General features: G+C 40.1%; 2 protein-coding genes across 6 annotated transcripts in view; both read left to right on the forward strand.

The window, feature by feature from the left end:
* The first annotated feature begins 203 nt into the window (after window positions 1-203).
* tec (tec protein tyrosine kinase) lies at window positions 204-15,125 on the forward strand. Of its 2 annotated transcripts, none has more exons than XM_051393528.1 (18): window positions 204-425; window positions 2,260-2,465; window positions 3,158-3,262; window positions 4,062-4,143; window positions 5,405-5,533; window positions 6,934-6,971; window positions 7,133-7,347; window positions 8,209-8,274; window positions 8,678-8,732; window positions 9,356-9,438; window positions 9,662-9,795; window positions 10,118-10,192; window positions 10,698-10,869; window positions 11,527-11,743; window positions 12,850-12,914; window positions 13,665-13,783; window positions 13,945-14,102; window positions 14,385-15,125. In XM_051393528.1, exons 2-18 carry the CDS (start codon window positions 2,328-2,330, stop codon window positions 14,466-14,468), a joined length of 1,935 nt encoding a protein of 644 aa, XP_051249488.1. In that variant the 5' UTR covers window positions 204-425; window positions 2,260-2,327; the 3' UTR covers window positions 14,469-15,125. The 2 variants fall into 2 exon arrangements, with proteins under 2 accessions (XP_051249488.1, XP_051249489.1); XM_051393529.1 differs by having other exon boundaries at window positions 2,265-2,465.
* Window positions 15,126-17,205: 2,080 nt separating this feature from the next.
* LOC127359601 (endonuclease domain-containing 1 protein) overlaps window positions 17,206-17,465 on the forward strand; it is a 28,831-nt gene continuing 28,571 nt past the window's right edge. For 2 of the 4 annotated variants that reach the window (XR_007882665.1, XM_051393545.1), the window contains exon 1: window positions 17,217-17,229. The gene's annotated coding sequence lies outside the window, so the exon portion shown is untranslated. Of the gene's footprint in view, window positions 17,230-17,465 lie in introns of all 4 variants that reach the window. The other 2 variants (XM_051393540.1, XM_051393542.1) reach the window with 2 other exon arrangements.

Below are 17,465 nucleotides of genomic sequence, written 5' to 3' on the forward strand. Positions count from 1 at the left end.
AAAAAAAAAATAAAAATAAAAATAAATCCTCACTTTTACTTTTCAAACCTGAACTAAAACTTTAAGAACTATTCAAACATTTTAAGACTGAAACCACCACCACACACACACACACACACACACACACACACACACACCATGTTATTTTTCCACTCAGCTTTCTTGCTGATTTGACAGTCAAATGACACACTCACCACTAACCTCTTTCTCTTTCTCTCTCTCACGCACACTCACATACGCGGAACTTCGTCGTGCACCCGCAACATATGTGTGTGTGTGTGTGTGTGTGTGTGTGTTAAAGTGTGTGTGTGGGGGCTGTCTGCCTTCCTCTCTCTTCATTTCCTGAATCCCGCTCCTCTGATTTACAGCGACATGGGAACCGAGCGCGCACCGAGGAGCTGATACCTGGACAATGACGACTGAAGGTGAGAGGCGTTCATTGCGTCACTTTTTACACATTACGGGATTTTTTAGCGCTAACATTTGCGGCTGTCAGCTGACAAACCGCGGACGCAACACGTTGACAGCGACAGAAAGGCTGCAGGCGGGCTCTCAGAACCGGCTTTAATGGGTTCACATAGCCCGGGGAAAGGACGGAAAGAGTTGTTGTGGGATAAGTGATGGAAGAGGAATGTTTTAAAGACACAACAGGAGGAAATAATCAGAGACTGATATGAATGTTCTCTCTGGTGTATCTGACGCTGTCTGATCGGATCGATAGGGGCGGGTTATTGGCGTTAATCAACCTGACGTGAGGATAATCCACCTGTGAGAGAGCAGGTGTTCACGGTCTCCTTCACACAGGCTGAGCTGGGCGCTTCCTTGTGCTGCGTTCAGGTGCTGTCGGAAAGACGGACATTAGAATGGTCAATGTGTCTTACAGCGGTGGAATATAAATATAAATATTAAATACTACTATTATTATTATTATTACTACTACTACTGATACTAATACCATTTCTACTACTACTAACACTACTACTACTACTACTACTACTAATATTAATACTACTGCTACTTCAATATAAGCCTTGTACTTAAGTACTTGGGTAAACGTACTTAATATTAGTATATAAACGTATAATGACTGTTTATATGTGAATGTTTCTGAATGCAGCATTATTTAAAAATAAAGTCAGTTCGTTTCTACTGATATTTACACACACACACACACACACACACACACACACACACACACACACACACACTACTTCTACATCTTATATCTTTTTCACAGCAGCCACTTTGACATGAATCGATTGGGTAAACTCAGGCGTTCCATTTAGTGCAGCCAATATCAGACTCAGTTTGAACCTGAATGGAACTGAACCTTCATTAATACCCAGTGTTTACAGCTGCTGTGATAAAAGGTCTGTTGTTCCAGCTCTATATAGCAGGTTAACGTCATATTTATTCTTTGCTCTGACATGAGTCGGTCGAATAAAGGAGTGTATCTCACACCTTATAAACAGGAAAGCAGGAAGAGGGGAGAGCTGACACCATAAACCACAATGAGACAGCAGCAGAGGACAGCGAGCTGCCGCCACGGCCGCCACATCCCTCACGCCATGTTCAGTTTTAAGATGAGGAAGCGGCGAGACTGAAGAGAGACTCTCAGCGTAGGGCCCAGGAATTATAAAAACCACACAGGAGAAAAAAATGGCAACCGGTCGGCTAACTATCTCAATTATGAGCTGATGCTGTTTAACGAGTTTAACTCTGTTAACTGCCAGCTTTCAGACGAACATATGAACCAACAGGAGACTTTATTTGGCTGAAAAGTCGGCAGTTAACAGGGTCACAGCCCCCTGCAGGCAGGAGGGTGTCGGTACTGATTATTATTATTATACAGTATCCTGCTGTAGACCTTACAAATGAGTCATTAACAAAAAGTTACCGTAAATCACCGTAAGGGCTCTAGAAATGTTTTATCATGACTGTCTCGCTCAGAGCCGTTGAACTTGCATTAACAGATCTTTTTTCGGCCACTTGGGGGCAGTAGAGAACAACCTGTGAACACGACGTTGGCGTATTATAAAGGTTGTATGTTGAACTAGTTGGCAAACAGTTAGGTTAGTTACACATCCGGCAGTTACGGCGCAACATTATAATTAACTTTGAGTCCAATATTCGTTCTCTTTTAACTCCTGAAGGAAATATCTGATGAGAGCCGAGAGAGTCAACCAAAAAAAACAACATGCTTAAAGACGCTAAGAGTATTTATTGTGTCTAAAATGAAACCCGTGTCTCTCTCCGCAGCTCAGCTCTGACCTCCTGCGTTCTTACGTCATCCACCAATGGGCTGAAGCGGGGTGGGCGGGGCCAGGATGAGTGCCGAGCTGCTATTGGAGGAGACGCTCATCAAGCGTTCGCAGCAGAAGAAGAAGACGTCGCCGCTGAACTACAAGGAGAGACTGTTTGTCCTCACCAAGAGCAGGCTGACGTACTACGATGGAAGAGCCGAGGTCATTTTTATTGTTTTTATTTACATTTTACATCAGATAAGACGTTCAGATGCAGGTTTCACATATATTTTGTCACATATTATAGCAGCAACTTATCACTGTTAGATTTCAGTCTTTGTACAGTACAAAGATGTAACTTATAATTTAATGAGCTTTAGAGGTGCTAGTAGGTGGATTTTGTTACCTTTAGACAGACAGACTAGACAGCTAAGTTAGCTTCATATTTACTGTACAGACAAGAAAGTCAATTAGTTTTTCATACAAAATAAACAGGCGTCAAGCAATTCCTTTAAATACAAACAACAAAAACCCTCCATTTGTTTTCAACTCTGCATTTAAATTGGACTTAAAACTAAAATCTGTCACAGATTCAGAAGCAAAACACAAACTTTAAGTCGAGTTGTGGTTTGCATTGTTGTGACAAACATGTTAGATAGTGTGCGATATTGTTTCACACTCAACTTTAATTCAGTTTGACGATAAGAACCGGACGCACACACCCAACACCACAAGTGTGTTATCACAGATCCGATCCACCATTGAAGGAAATGATAGTTTATTCTGGGTTTTTAATCTACAACCTAAAATAAACAGCTCATTGCTTCTGATCTAATAAGCTGCAGATAAAATGTGATACAACACAAAGTCTCAAATGTTTGTTTGTTTGTTTGTTTGTTTGTTTCCACCGACAGAAGAAGTTCAGGAGAGGCTCGATCGAGCTGGGTCGCATCAGGTGTGTGGAGATCGTCAAGAACGGAGGAGGAATCATCCCCTGTCAGAACAAATACCCGTTTCAGGTACAAACACAAAGGTTCAACCACAGGACCTCGTCTGTACTGGTGGAGGGACAGTTAGCGTCTATTAGCGACAACCGCTGTCGCCAAACTGTCCTCCGTCTGTCCCGAAGGTTTTTTCTGTAATTTAGTAAACAGATTCTTTTATTGGTGAACTTATTTTTAACAATCATACAGACTTACTACAAAATACTGACATACAGGCCTTCTGTGTGTACGTGTTCTTCAACCACGTCAAGCTTTCTCGAGGCCAGTGGGGGTTTTAGTGGTTTAGATTATCTGGATCAACAGTTTTCACCCTCCACTCCTACTATGTCTTACTTCTATTTAAAGGACAATCATCACTTTTGGTGCTTCGGGGGATGTTCACAGGAAGTCTAATGTCATGGATTACAATTAGTTAGTTGTGAGCTACAATTTGAGCACTTTTTTTAGCTTTTTGTCAAATTAGCACCATTAAAGGTAGCTGAGTTAGCTGTTAGAGGCTCATCATAGCAGTGTACTGCATTACTTTAATACTGAAGGAGTTTTTTCTATGATTTCCAAGTGGATTTATGGTTGTTTATTTGTGTATTGTCTGACTTTTGGTCCACCGGAGCTTTCAGCCACATCTCACAGCCTTCATCAGCTGATAAAGTTTTCTCAATTTAGTGTGAAAGCTTCCGGAGAGACCAGGAAACTTGTGATCTGTCTGAACAAAACAACATCATTTACATAAAGACGAGCACCCCACCCGTCTTTAAACTGTGCTGCAGATAAATTCACTTAAGTATCTCTTTAACGAGTTTGTGTTTCTGTCTAGGTGGTGTACGATAACATGACCCTGTACGTGTTCGCTCCGAGCCACGACAGCCGGAGTCTCTGGGTCCAGAGCCTCAAAGAGGGTAGGTATCCTGATCTGCTGCAGAGCAACGACAGTGTACAGTCTGATATACTGAGCTGAAGATGTTTTAACACTTTAAAACCACATGTCTGAAACTGGTTTTCACACATGGGTCAAAGTTCCCAGCAGCCCCCGCTGTTTCCACTGCTCTCGCTGGCACCGTCTAACATGACATTTTACCTGAAAAGTGGCGTTTGTGGGCCAGACGCTGCTTTAGAGGCGATAAGAGAAGAAATTTAAATTCTCACCTCGCTATAGATCAGGGGGTTTTCAGTTGAAGGGGGGAGGGAGGGGGGAGGAAGGGAAGGTTGCTGAGAGATGTGAAGCAAAGATACGGTGTTAGATCAAAGGGACAGGTGCATACTGGGGTTTAAAAAACATGATGATGCAGAGAAAGTTGTCTGTACATCCATGAGTACACTGCAAGCAGGAACTGCTAACAGCTAATTCAGCCTTTATAATGTACGCTTATCTGGATCGGACCATTTGGGACCGGCTCTCGATTCCCATCCCTAGTCTGCACGTCCCCCCAGGAGGACGTTCAGGTCTTTAACCAGACTTTATAACGTTAACGTTGTTTTTGGTTTTCTGGCTCATACAGTAGCATCACGCAGCTGTTCTAAGTCAGTGTGGTGGTCTCATCGTGTTCCTGCTTCCTCCCAAAAAACCACTTATTGGAGGTTTAAAGAATGTTTTGTGTGAAATATTTCAGACTCCTTGTCACACATCATCTATAGACCTGTAGTTCCCAATCTGTTTTCCTTAATTGACCCCTTTTCTATCAGTTAGGAAACATATTATATCAGAAACTGTACAATGAACCCAAACAGTGAAAGTTTGTGTAAAACGAGTGATTTGGAAGAATTTTCTCAATTCTCTGTCTGTAATCAGCCACTGATCTAGGTCACGCGTTATCAAATGATGAATTTTATCTCTGATATTCTCTGTATCCTGACAGCAGTACATGAGATTGTTGAGTATAGCATCAAAAATAATAACCCCAGTTGTGTGTGTGATGGCAATCTTTGCAGTGTGTTTATGTGACGATGTTTGCATACTGTCTCCTCCCTGAAAATGAAAATATTTTGTATATTTTATGTTAAAAATGACAGCGTTGTTTTGTGTTTATTAGTTTCCCATAAAATCTGCGACTCGGTGACCGTGGGAAAAAGTGGCGGCGGGTCTCGTATACGAGGTCAGACCGCTGATCTAGATGCCGAACGTTTATGTGTGTGTGTGTGTTTGTGTGTGTGTGTGTGCAGAGATCAAAGACAACCCTGTGATCTTGGCCAAGTTTCACCCTCAGTTCTGGCAGGAAGGGGCGTGGCTTTGCTGTCGCCAGGCGGAAAAACAGGCTCCGGGGTGCGAGGAGTACAACCTGTTTGGAGACAGTAAGAAATGCAACTGTATTAATGACACCACACCTTTAAGTAACACTGCACAATACTTTTTTATATTCTAACAAACTCCCCCTAGTTGAATTTAATCGGATCAACTTCAGATTTGAAGAGTGCAATCTAAAGACCGTCAGGATTTAAAGTTGTGCTATTTGTGACTTTACGTCGAACGGCGTGACCCGTGGCTTGCCGTCAAATTTCGATGTCCTGCCATGAAACAGGAAGTTGTCATAACTTCAGTGTACTTTCTACAATCTGCACCAAACGTCTCGTCCTGAACACATCGACATGCCAATATTCTGACATACTCGCAGCTTTAAACTGTGATTGTGTTCTTTCTCCCCAAAATTCAGAAGTACGACGATTCAAATCCAGTTTCTTCATGTTAAAATCACATTTTTGTGAATATTTGAAGCCGCTGAATGTTTCTATCCTCCACAACTACAAAATATGAACTCAATATTGGATTGTTGGATTTCAAACAAAAAAAGTAACATAACTTATTATTTTTTGGGTGGGTAACTTTAATATTATGACTGAAATGTATTAGTAATTAGTTCCACTTGTACACTAGCTACTGGGGAAACAATATGAACACATTACTACATTTTTCTAATATTAACTCTGCAGCTCTAAAGAGCTCTTAGCCTATTATAGCTCATAGTTTTGGTTCTAAAGATACACACAGTGAGAAGTCCATGAATAATGTAACTGCAGAACCTGAGAATTATCATGTTTTAAGTTTTTTCTTAAGTATCAAAGTAATTTGGCATTAGTTTGATGTAGACATACGTCCATTTAAGAGGCTTACGTACTTATTTTAAAGTATTTTGTAGTAATTTAAGTGCCGTTTGTGCCTCTAAATTATGAATACATTCATGTTTAAACAGCACTTCGAGCAGTTTATAGAAAGTAACCAGCTGTCAGATAAATGAGTTTAAAAAAAGAAACAGGAAAGAAGTATAAAAGATATATTAAGCACATAAAACTTGAGTATTTGAGGTATTTGGTTAACTGTACTTCATTGTCAGTAACATAAAGTTGCCTGATTGGTGGTAAATGGTTTAAAATATGCAAAAACAGCGAAATACTGATGTTTAAAAATACTTCTGCTGGATATTTTTTGCAGGGTAGAACCTGAAACGCATGATTCACCAAGTGTGAAAGAAAAACAGGAAATAACGTTAAATTTAAGCCGTTTGCTGATTCTCTTACCGATTGCTGCAGCAGCGTGAGCTTCAGATCTCTATCTCACCAACATTACGTAATAATTAAAGATTACAAGTCAGCAGCAGCAGCGGCGAGAGTTCAAAGGTCAGAGGTCAGAACAGCAGAGATGAAGATGATAAAGAAACGTTCTGCCTTCCCTGACTGTTTCTGTTCCTCTTTTCTAGTTTCCAGAAAACCTTTACCCCCGATTCCTGGAGAGAAGGTAACCGCACACCCAAACCCTCACACCCACACACACACACACACCCACCACACACACACACACACACGCACACATACACACACACACACACACACACACACACACACACACACACACACATACAGATTTATGACATGTCATTTTTCTTCATCATCCTCCAGCGGCGGCCCCCTCCTCCCGTCCCTCCGTCCAATGACGATGATGACTGTGACGGTGATGATGATGATGATGATGAGGACGATGAAGAGGAGGTGGTGGTGGCGCTGTACGACTTCCCGGGCGCCGAACCGCACGACCTGAGTCTGGCGAAAGGAGACGAGTACGTCATTCTGGAAAAATGCGACATCAACTGGTACAGGGCGCGCAACAAGTACGGGTGAGTGAGCCCCCCCAAAAGCCTAAAAAAAGTAACAATCACATATAATACATCAATATAAGGTAGAAAATTAGTTAAATATGTTGACAACTATGTTCTCAATGTGCAATTGTTCCTTTATATCATAGAAATGTGGGAAATGTAGTTGAAAATCCTCTGAACTTGTGGACTGGACTATACACAGTGACAACAGCCCTTCTAGAAACCAAATATTCGTAAATGTAATTACACATTTTATTGTACTGAGGAAAAAAAAAACAAACAAAGAAAAAACAAATTCAAAACCATCATAAAAATAGTAGTAGTAAATATTTTGGTCACTTTATTGAGCTGAATTTAAGAATTTTAATCTAAGATTAATAATCAGCGATAAAATCTTAAAAAGCAGCAGAATAAAAATAAGTGACTTTGTGTTAAATTAAAGCTCCAGAAACATTCTTATTTTTATTTTATTTTTTATTAAAACAATAAAAAACTAAACAGCTGCTTCATTTCTTACACTGCGAGGACTTTCTGTTAAACTGAGAAGTTGTGCAAGTGGTGTTACTCTTAAAATAAGTAAAATAATCTTGTTCCTCTTTTGCTGATATTATGCAACCATTGTTGTTGCTGGTTAAATTGAGCTCAATATTAGCTGTAATATCTTATTTAGACAAAGTTAGTTCTTATTTTTCGAACGTCAAACATGCTCGACAAGATGATTTATAAGTAGGACTAATTTCCCAGAAACTAGGTTTATTTTTAACTTTCTTGATCTTCCTTCTTTTCTCCCAGTTAATATCTTGAGTCTCAGTTTGTGAGTTTCTGTGTTTTGACTTTTCTCGTTATTATTTCCTCGTGTGTTTTCTGTGTGTTTCCCAGCGAGGAAGGCTACATCCCGAGTAACTATGTAACAGAGAAGAAATCCGGAAACCTGGTGCAGTTTGTGTGAGTTTGTTAATCATTTCACAGTCAGATCAACAATAAAGTTACGGCGCCTTTACAACAGTAACAGATGTTGATCTGATCTTTATTATTAGGTTATTTTACTGCTCGTTTTTAATATTGACTGAATCCAATTGACCTCATCTGCACTTATTTAGATTAGTTAGATACACTTTATAATCTTTATGGTGCAAATGTACCTTTCTTATTTGAAGACATGTATTTTTTTTAGGTTTTTATGTATTTTGTGGATGAGGATTCAGTTTAGATTCAGCTAATTTATAAGTTTGCAGAGCCAGATATTCATCTTTTAAAGCTTTTAAATGACCGGAGTCAATAACATAACAAAAAGGGAACGATTAATATATAATTGTTAAAGGGATGTTTATGTCTTTGTTTGTTCCAGTTGGTACAGTAAAAATGTCAACAGGAACAAGGCAGAAGAGCTGCTGAGGAAGGAGGTGAGAATCTCTTTTCTGTCTTTATTTCTCCCACAGAATATAACAGCATAAAACCTTCAAAAACAGAAAGGTTGGACACTTCCTGAATGTGGAATCATGGGAATTGTAGTTTATTTTGTTCAGAAGGTGAAATCTACAAACTAACAGGCAGGAACGTGATTTTGGGGACATGCAGTAAAGAAATTATGATTAATAACTACTGTTTTCAATTACATATATTTAAAATTAGAGAGATTTTAAGTTAATCTATTGAACAATAAGGAATTATGTATAGTTATATTTGCTTAAAAAGGAGTGTATGTGCTTAAAAAAGGCAATTAAAATAAAAAAAATCTATATTTTATATGCATTTTTTGTGTTAATGTTATAAAGAAGACCCCAATGTATCATAAAACCCTTTGGAATAAAGATTTCATACATTTTAGGGGAAAATATTAAGAATTCACAAATAGCCAGGAATTGAATTTTTTATTTTATTTTATTTTTTTACATAAAATATTGATTTGTGATCACGATAAACCAAATTTCTCTTTCTGAATCACCTGAAAACAAAATGTAAAATCTCCTCTGTGTGTGTGTGTGTGTGTGTGTGTGTGTGTGTGTGTGTGTGTCGCCCCCTGCAGGACAAAGAAGGAGCCTTCGTTGTCAGAGACTCGAGCACTGCAGGAGCTTACACCGTGTCTCTGTATGCAAAGTCTGCTGCAGGGTAAAGATGCTGTGGCCATCTTTAACCAACAGAGATTAGATAAAAGAAGCAGCTACATTAAAGAACCATGAGAGTGCTTTTATTATTAGGTTCTTGCTGGTTGCTGCAGATAAGAAATATACATTAACTTTTATCAGTAGACCCAACAAAAAGTCCTAAAATTCTGCATAAGCTGGATGTAAAGTGCTTTTGTTGATATGTTGTTGATGTTGTGTGTTCGTAGGGAGGGAGGAGCAGTAATAAAACATTACCACATCAAGGAGACACAAGGCTTGTCTAAACAGTTTTACCTGGCCGAGAAACACTTGTTCAGCTCCATCCCCGACCTGATCGAGTACCACAAACACAACGCAGCAGGTAAACGACACGTCATCTGTCCAGAGCTGCGAGTATCTCCAGTTTACTCACTCATGTAAACAGTGTTTGAGTTACAGTGCTGCAGTTGTGGCGGGAGGTTGTCAGGCTGTGAGCTAATTCTTATGGGCAGTTGCACAGCGTTAAAATACGTCCACTAAAAGTTGTTGATTCTTCCACATGGGAAAATAAGGTCTAGATTTTAGAATACCAAGGTTTCCCTTTAAGGAGCTCCACATCTAAGCTCTTAAATCTGCTTCCATGCATTCTGTACATTTCTGTGAAAACGTCTCTCTCTCTCTCCTTTTTGTTTTCTCTGTCTCAGGTCTTGTTGCCAGGTTGAGGTATCCTGTAGGGAAACAGGACAAGTCTGCTCCGACCACCGCTGGTTTCAGCTACGGTAAGTCCAAACCAAGTCTGAACCCATCGTAACATCACCCATTGTTTTGAGCTGCTCTCATTAGCTGCACTTAACTCAGATAAACAGTTCACTGAATTATTTTTTGGGAAGGCAAGTTCATTAAATGGTTTGATTTAAAATCCATCTAGAATGGGCATTGACATTGACTTGCAGATTGTAACCCCTGCTACCAAAACTCATCTCATTGGCAAACGTCCGGGTCTGTTTTACTCTAAATGGGACCATAATTTACTATATGAACATCATATTGTATGGACGAAGATTTAACACTAGAGATTGAGACCATGAACTCATCAGAAAGCTGTTTACTGAGCTCATAAATCAAGTGAGCGGCTCATTTCTCCATAAGACTGGTATTGGAGCTGCCATTACAAAGAATGCAGGTTTAAGGTGCTGTCCGTTAGTTATATACAGTCAGTCGTCCCAACAGAGCTCAGACTTCATACTCTACTCACCTCTCTCCTGTATATTTCCCTCTATCCAGAGAAGTGGGAGATCAACCCTAGTGATCTGACCTTCATGAAGGAGCTGGGCAGTGGTCAGTTCGGTCTGGTGAGGCTCGGCAAGTGGAGGGCTCAGCACAAAGTAGCCATCAAGGCCATCAGAGAGGGGGCCATGTACGAGGAGGACTTCATCGAGGAGGCAAAGGTCATGATGTAAGGAAGGGAGGGGAGGGGAGGGGAGGGGAGAGGCAACTGGTTTTAGTAAAATGAGTTATAAAGGAGGAGACATAGGGATGAAAAACAAGAAACATATATGACCAAAGATTAAAAGATAATGTGACCTCTGCCGCCATCTACTGGAGCTTATTAGGAACTGCAACATGTCCTGTAATGCTACTGTTCTCTGAACAATGGTGGCCCGTAATTGAATTATAAAGTAAAACTTTTCCAGTGTAAATAATTAAATAAAGTGACGATTAGAGCAGAAATGAATGAGGATATCTAAAATCAGAACACAACAGACGGTTCGAAGATAAAATAGCTTTGTTTTGTTTGTTTTTGCTCGAGAACGACGCCGTTTATTTTTAACAGACTGCAGAAAGTTGACGATAGATGACAAAGTGGACACTCCTGATTTCAAAGTGGAAGAACATTATTACTATTGAAACGTCAAATTGTGTTTCACCTAATTTTAACACAAAACAACACAAAAAAGTGAATCACCAACACTTGATTGAGTTCTCTGATCTGTATCTGCTGGACTCATTTGATTCTCAGTAGATGTTGGATTTGTAGGTAGGTCACTCAGTTGGTAGGTAGGTAGGTTATCAGTGCATCCTTGTCTATAATCTAGGTCTTTGTTTTCTCCAGGAAACTGTCTCACCCTAAACTGGTGCAGCTGTACGGCGTGTGCAGCCAGCACAAGCCCATCTACATCGTCACAGAGTTCATGGAGCACGGCTGCATGCTGAACTTCCTCAGGCAGCGGCGGGGCAGCTTCAGCCTGGGGTCCTTGCTGAGTATCTGCCTGGACGTTTGCGAGGGCATGGAGCACCTGGAGGCCAACGGCTTCATCCACAGAGATCTGGTAACTGCAGGCTCCTTCATTCTCCAGTCCAGGTTCTGGTTCTTCATCCAGAACCCAGGACCTAACATTTGGGCAAATATAATCTTAAAGTGTGTAGGATTTAGTGGCATCTAGTGGTGTAGTTGCTGATTGCAATGCCCTCGCCTTACCTGCGTGTTCCAAGTGTTTAGGACAAAGTGGGTAAAACTGGGTGAAGTTGCTCACCATATGCACACATATTGGCACCTTTAAAGGACCAGAGTGTAGTATTTAGTGGCATCTAGCGGTGACTTGCAGATTGTAACCAACTGAACACCAGTCACGTCTGTATTTGACGATACCTGGGAATGAGAACGGGATGTGAAATGTGTAGGAGAAACTATGGTTGACATGAAACTCGAGAAAAAAGCGAAAGTTTACTATGTAGCTTTGTAGATATAATCTCACCATAAGGTAACGAAAACACATCAACCTTTTATTTTCAGGTGATTATACACTAATGAAAACATACCTATGAATATTATTTTCTATTTCTGACAATAGATCCTCCTAAATGTTAAACACTGGACCTTTAAATTTTACTTAAAAAAAAAAAGTCAGACAGCAGGACTCTCAAACTTTAAACAGATGGTATTGTCATCTCACAAGACGGCCACTTCAACGTTCAAGTACTACAAGAAAGTACTACTAGCAGCTCTTTGAGGCTGTAGTCAGGAGCTAAATGCCAACATCAGCTCATAAAGAGAGCATGACTTTATCAGACATGAAACAGGCCTGTGGAAGACATTTGAATTATACGGTACAATGAGTTTATTACAGTGGGGGAAAGGATATGCTAACTTTTTGTAATAGATTACTCTTAATTAACCTGAACACTGTTCCTCAGTTCAGTTCAAACTGACACTTTGCATAACTGAAATGGAAATAGTGTGGTCGCCTGTAGTAGAAGCCTGTATGATCAAACATAAGACTGTACCTCACCAAAGTCTCTATGAGTCATTGTCTCTAAACCATGAATGTCTGAACCAAATTTCATAGCAATGCATCCAGTAGTTGTTGAGATATTCCAACAAACAGATGCTGATATTTGTCTTTGTTTCCCTTCATTTATGTTTCCCTCCTTGCAGGCTGCCAGAAACTGTCTGGTGAATGACTCTCTGGTGGTGAAGGTGTCCGACTTTGGCATGGCCAGGTACGAATTTAATCAACCCTAACAACACCGGGTATATTTTTAAAACGGCGACAGTGGTAAAATGAACCTTCCAAGTGAAGGCGGAGACAGCAGCTGTATGCTGAAGTATCTGCCTACGCAACAAGAGCTAAAATAACAGAAATACTGACACTGAAGACACTGAGCAGCACGTCCATTACTGAGAGTCAATAATGGCACTGATATCAATAAGATCTTAGCTAGTCCCATCCTCATGTACATTTTGAAGTATCACATTCGAAAAGTTTGGTGTAAACGCCAAAATTCGATAAAAAAACCCTAAGTTGTGCAAATATGGTTTCATGCTCATGTGAGTTAATGCTCTCAGTTGGAGTTGGAAACACTTTTTACCAAATAAGTTCGGCTGTAGCGAACATTTAACTAACATGTATGATCATCTGTCTCCTCATCGCTCCCGTGGCGCTATAATACATCTGTGATTTCTCCACAGATCTGATCTGAATATTAATTCATGAAACAATCTTGTTTTTTTTGTATAGCTTCACCATTAGAGATTCGACTAGCACTCTTTTTTGTCCTCTTGTTGCGTCCCCCGCCTACTGCTCATCTCATGAACCAACTCCTGATCTTCACCTAACAGTAGTGGATGGAAACAAGAATTCATTCGCACTTTCTCCTGCTGATTGACTAGAAACTTGGTTACAATGTGCGATGCCATTTGGATGGAAATGATGCTAATGTCACATTTAAATGTTGACGTGTGTTTTGCAGGTACGTGTTAGACGACCAGTACACCAGCTCATCAGGTGCTAAGTTTCCTGTGAAGTGGTCGCCTCCTGAAGTCTTCAACTTCTGCAAATACAGCAGCAAGTCAGACGTCTGGTCCTACGGTAGGCACCCGCTAACTATCAATAATATCACATTTCTATCAGCCTCTGGAGGAAGAGGGTGTTCCTTTATTTTTAATATATTTTAACATTTATTAACTATGAACTAACATTGAGAGTTCTAACAGTGAAGCTCTCGACTCGTGTCGTTTGTGTGTTTCCAGGCGTGTTGATGTGGGAGGTTTTCACCGAGGGTCGTATGCCGTTCGAACAGAACCAGAACCATGAGGTGGTTACCTTGGTAACCAAGGGTCACCGCCTCTACAGGCCTAAACTGGCCACGCCCACCATCTACGACATCATGCAGCTCTGTTGGCACGAGGTGAGAACCGTGAGAAACAATCTGTTTCTGTGTTTTATTTGATCTTTTCAAGTCTTATGTCCAGTTATGAGCTGTTTTTGTATTGATTTAATGCAAATGGTTCTGACATGCTTGATTTACATGCAGCACCAATCAATAACTGCCATTTGTGTCCACTTAGGGGCAGTGAAACAAGCTGTGAACACAACACTGACATATAATTACCCCTTTAAGTTGATATGTTGTAGGTCACATTCAGGGACAGCTTGAAATAATCAGAATTTTCTGTGTTCATTATTTCAGAGACCGGAGGAGCGTCCGTCGTTCTCTCAGCTCTGCCTGATGATCTCCGACGCCCTGGAGGGTGACACCCCTCCCCCAAACTGATCAACTGACCAATCAGCTGCTTCCACCATTCACGTCATCTGTGGCGGCCATGTTTGACCCACAACCACCGTTACAGCGGTTATTGTATACCTTGCAGCAGGAGGACAACATGGAGAACGTGGAGTGATACAGTGTCTGGAACTGACCAATCAGGAGGAGCAGACGGACCAATCACAACTGTTTTATCCAATCAAGTCACTCAAACGTCGCTTTTACAGCTGTTAAAACTGAAGCTGCGTTCACAACACAAACTGCTGCTCACGTTGGATCTGTTTTAGGAGGACACCAACATGAACTGACTGCAATGTCCGTGCCTTAAAGTCCTTTTGTCAGAGACCGGTCAGTGTTAAAGAGAACAGTGTCCGCTATCAAAAGCATATCAAGATCTGAAGCTTAATTTTCCTTCCAGTAAGGACTTTGTGAATTGTTTCTGTAACTTTTAAGGAATCTCAACAGGTGTCTAATTTTTTTTGTTTTATTCCAATTTCTGACAAATTTAGCTGCAGTGCAAATCTGTTTTTACATCATTTTCTTCACTGCATTAATATTAAAAGTACTGTAGAGAGAAAGTAAATGATTTGGGTGGTATTAATCTTCTGATTGCATCATAATGGAAAAGAACACTTTCAGTTTGATTAAAAGTTAGCTTAATATTAATGATAGTAACTTGAATTTTTATTTATTTATTTTTTCTGATATTTTTTGGGTGTTTTTTTTGATAGGACAGCTGAAGATACACAGGAAAGGGGGGTGGGGCAACAACAAAGGGCCGCAGGTCAGAATCAAACCCGAGCCACTGCAGTAAGGACTCGGGCTACATGGGGCGTGCACTCTACCATGAGCCTCTTAACTTGCATTTATATAGGGCCTTTTAATGTACTGCGCATTAACCAGAGTACAGACGTCTGCAGGCCAGTCTGTTGCACGTGGGTTGAGTGCAGGTTAACCTTTCACTATGTTTGCTACATTATGCCGAACAGGGGAAAGTTGCCCAATGTGACCACAAATTCACAAGCTTTGCAGATTTTGGTGTAATATGATGGAAAATACCACAAAAAAAGGGAAATGCAGCTTCAGCAAAGAGAGCGAAACTACTTATAACTGTTGACGACGACACATGTTAAAGGCTGAACCTGAATAGTCTATTGTTATGTGATGGTAAAGGGCAGAATAGATATGTTTATTTATGTATATATATGTATACTACCTCTCAGAATGGGAAACATGTCCCACACAAACATACTCTTTGGCCCACATTTGGTGTGTTGAGATCTGGTTCCCCTATTTACAGGAGAGGATTTTGACTGGGAGCCAGTGGAGGTGGATGGGTGCGGGGTTGATGGACTCTGCACATACTAGAGCCTGTTTAGGGCTTCGCTGGGAACCCTGGACAGGACTCCATTGCATGAGTCCAGGGGGAGGTGATGAAAGCACAAATCAAGTATCAACTTTAATTTGATAAAAAAGATAAATGCTATTGTCATTTCAGACAGAAGTAGATAAAAGCAGCTTTTCATTTCCAGACAGTAATCAGTGATTTTGCCTTTTGTGTTTTTACAAATTTTAAAACACTTGATGGCTTCATACAAAAAGCTAAAAGTCTAAAGAGGCGAAGTTAATTGTTCAAACTTTAGCTGTAGATTATTCCTCTTCGTACATACAGACTTCGTCAGTTCACGGTTCTTCTTTGTCAGGTTAACCACACCATTTTAATTTCACAGTTCGCTTTATGCAAAGTGTCTTTGAGTATCTTCTAATGACTTTTTTCAAGATAAAACACAACACATTTTAAAGTGGCCTATTGTTGTGACCAGGCACACCTGTGTCAGTTTCATGCTGTTTAATCTACATCTTGATAAACCAAAAATGTCTGGGCAAAGGAGAAGGGCTCACTAACATGGAACTACATTTGAGATAAATAAACCTTTTGTGTGCATAATCCAATCAAGTCACACAAACGATGAAATATTTTCCTTCAACTAAAAAAAACAAACAAAAGGCAGCAGAAACAAATGGCCTGGAGCTATTCCCTGTTATTAAAAGTAATGGCTCTGACCAGGATTCTAGATGCTAATAGCTAACTGTGCCTGTGTTGAAATGGAGAGCTTTCAGTCATTGCAATGACCACCTGAGGCTCAACCATTGTTTCGTTGGCTCAATTTCTAAATTCCAGTCGTTATTACCGGCTACCGTACGCTCAGTGGCAGTTCAACTAGCTGACTTTGTGATTACGCAGCAGCTTGTTTCTATGTTTAATAATTTCAAGAGCTCTGACGCTAACTCAACAGTACGATGATGCAGGTTATTAAGTTATTAACATTAATTGTACAAACAATGATGATTAAAGATTAGCTCGTTAGCTTTTTAAAGTAATGTTAGCTACATGATGTAAGTAGTTCTAGCTGACTCGTTTCAATGGTTGATGGCTTCATACCTGAATAAAAGACTACTGATATCGAACAGGTCCAAATGTTATCTAACGGTTCTTATCGATCATGTTAACCACACTATTTTCATTTCCACAGATATCGCTACGTGTACTTGTCTTTCAGTATCTTCAGTCAGTTTGAACTACAGAAGAAGTCTTTGTCTGGTTAATTAAGACTAATCTTGTTAGCACATCCTCTCTCCTGCTGAATGTTCTGTATAAACTAGACTCCCTCCGCAAGCTTGTTCATAGCTGAGGAAGCTTAGGATTCCACTGCTGCGTGAACGCAAAGACACTGTTTGGAAGACTTTTGGGAAGCTTGTACACCAGTTGGTAAGTTTTATTTTCCTTAATACTATTCCTATTACTACTATTACATAAATTATATTCACTTTAGGCTTTTCCCCTCACACTGAAACTTCAGTTAGTACTCATCACAGCTGTTATTTATATGAAGTAAACCTTTTTACACTTTCATTTGATTTAATGTGCTTGTTACATGTATTGGTTATTGATTTGAAATGTATGTACAATGTACAATGAAAAATTTGTTAAATTCCATGTAAGTG

Source organism: Dicentrarchus labrax, unplaced genomic scaffold (assembly GCF_905237075.1).
Source record: "Dicentrarchus labrax unplaced genomic scaffold, dlabrax2021, whole genome shotgun sequence".
Classification (NCBI taxonomy): domain Eukaryota; kingdom Metazoa; phylum Chordata; class Actinopteri; family Moronidae; genus Dicentrarchus; species Dicentrarchus labrax.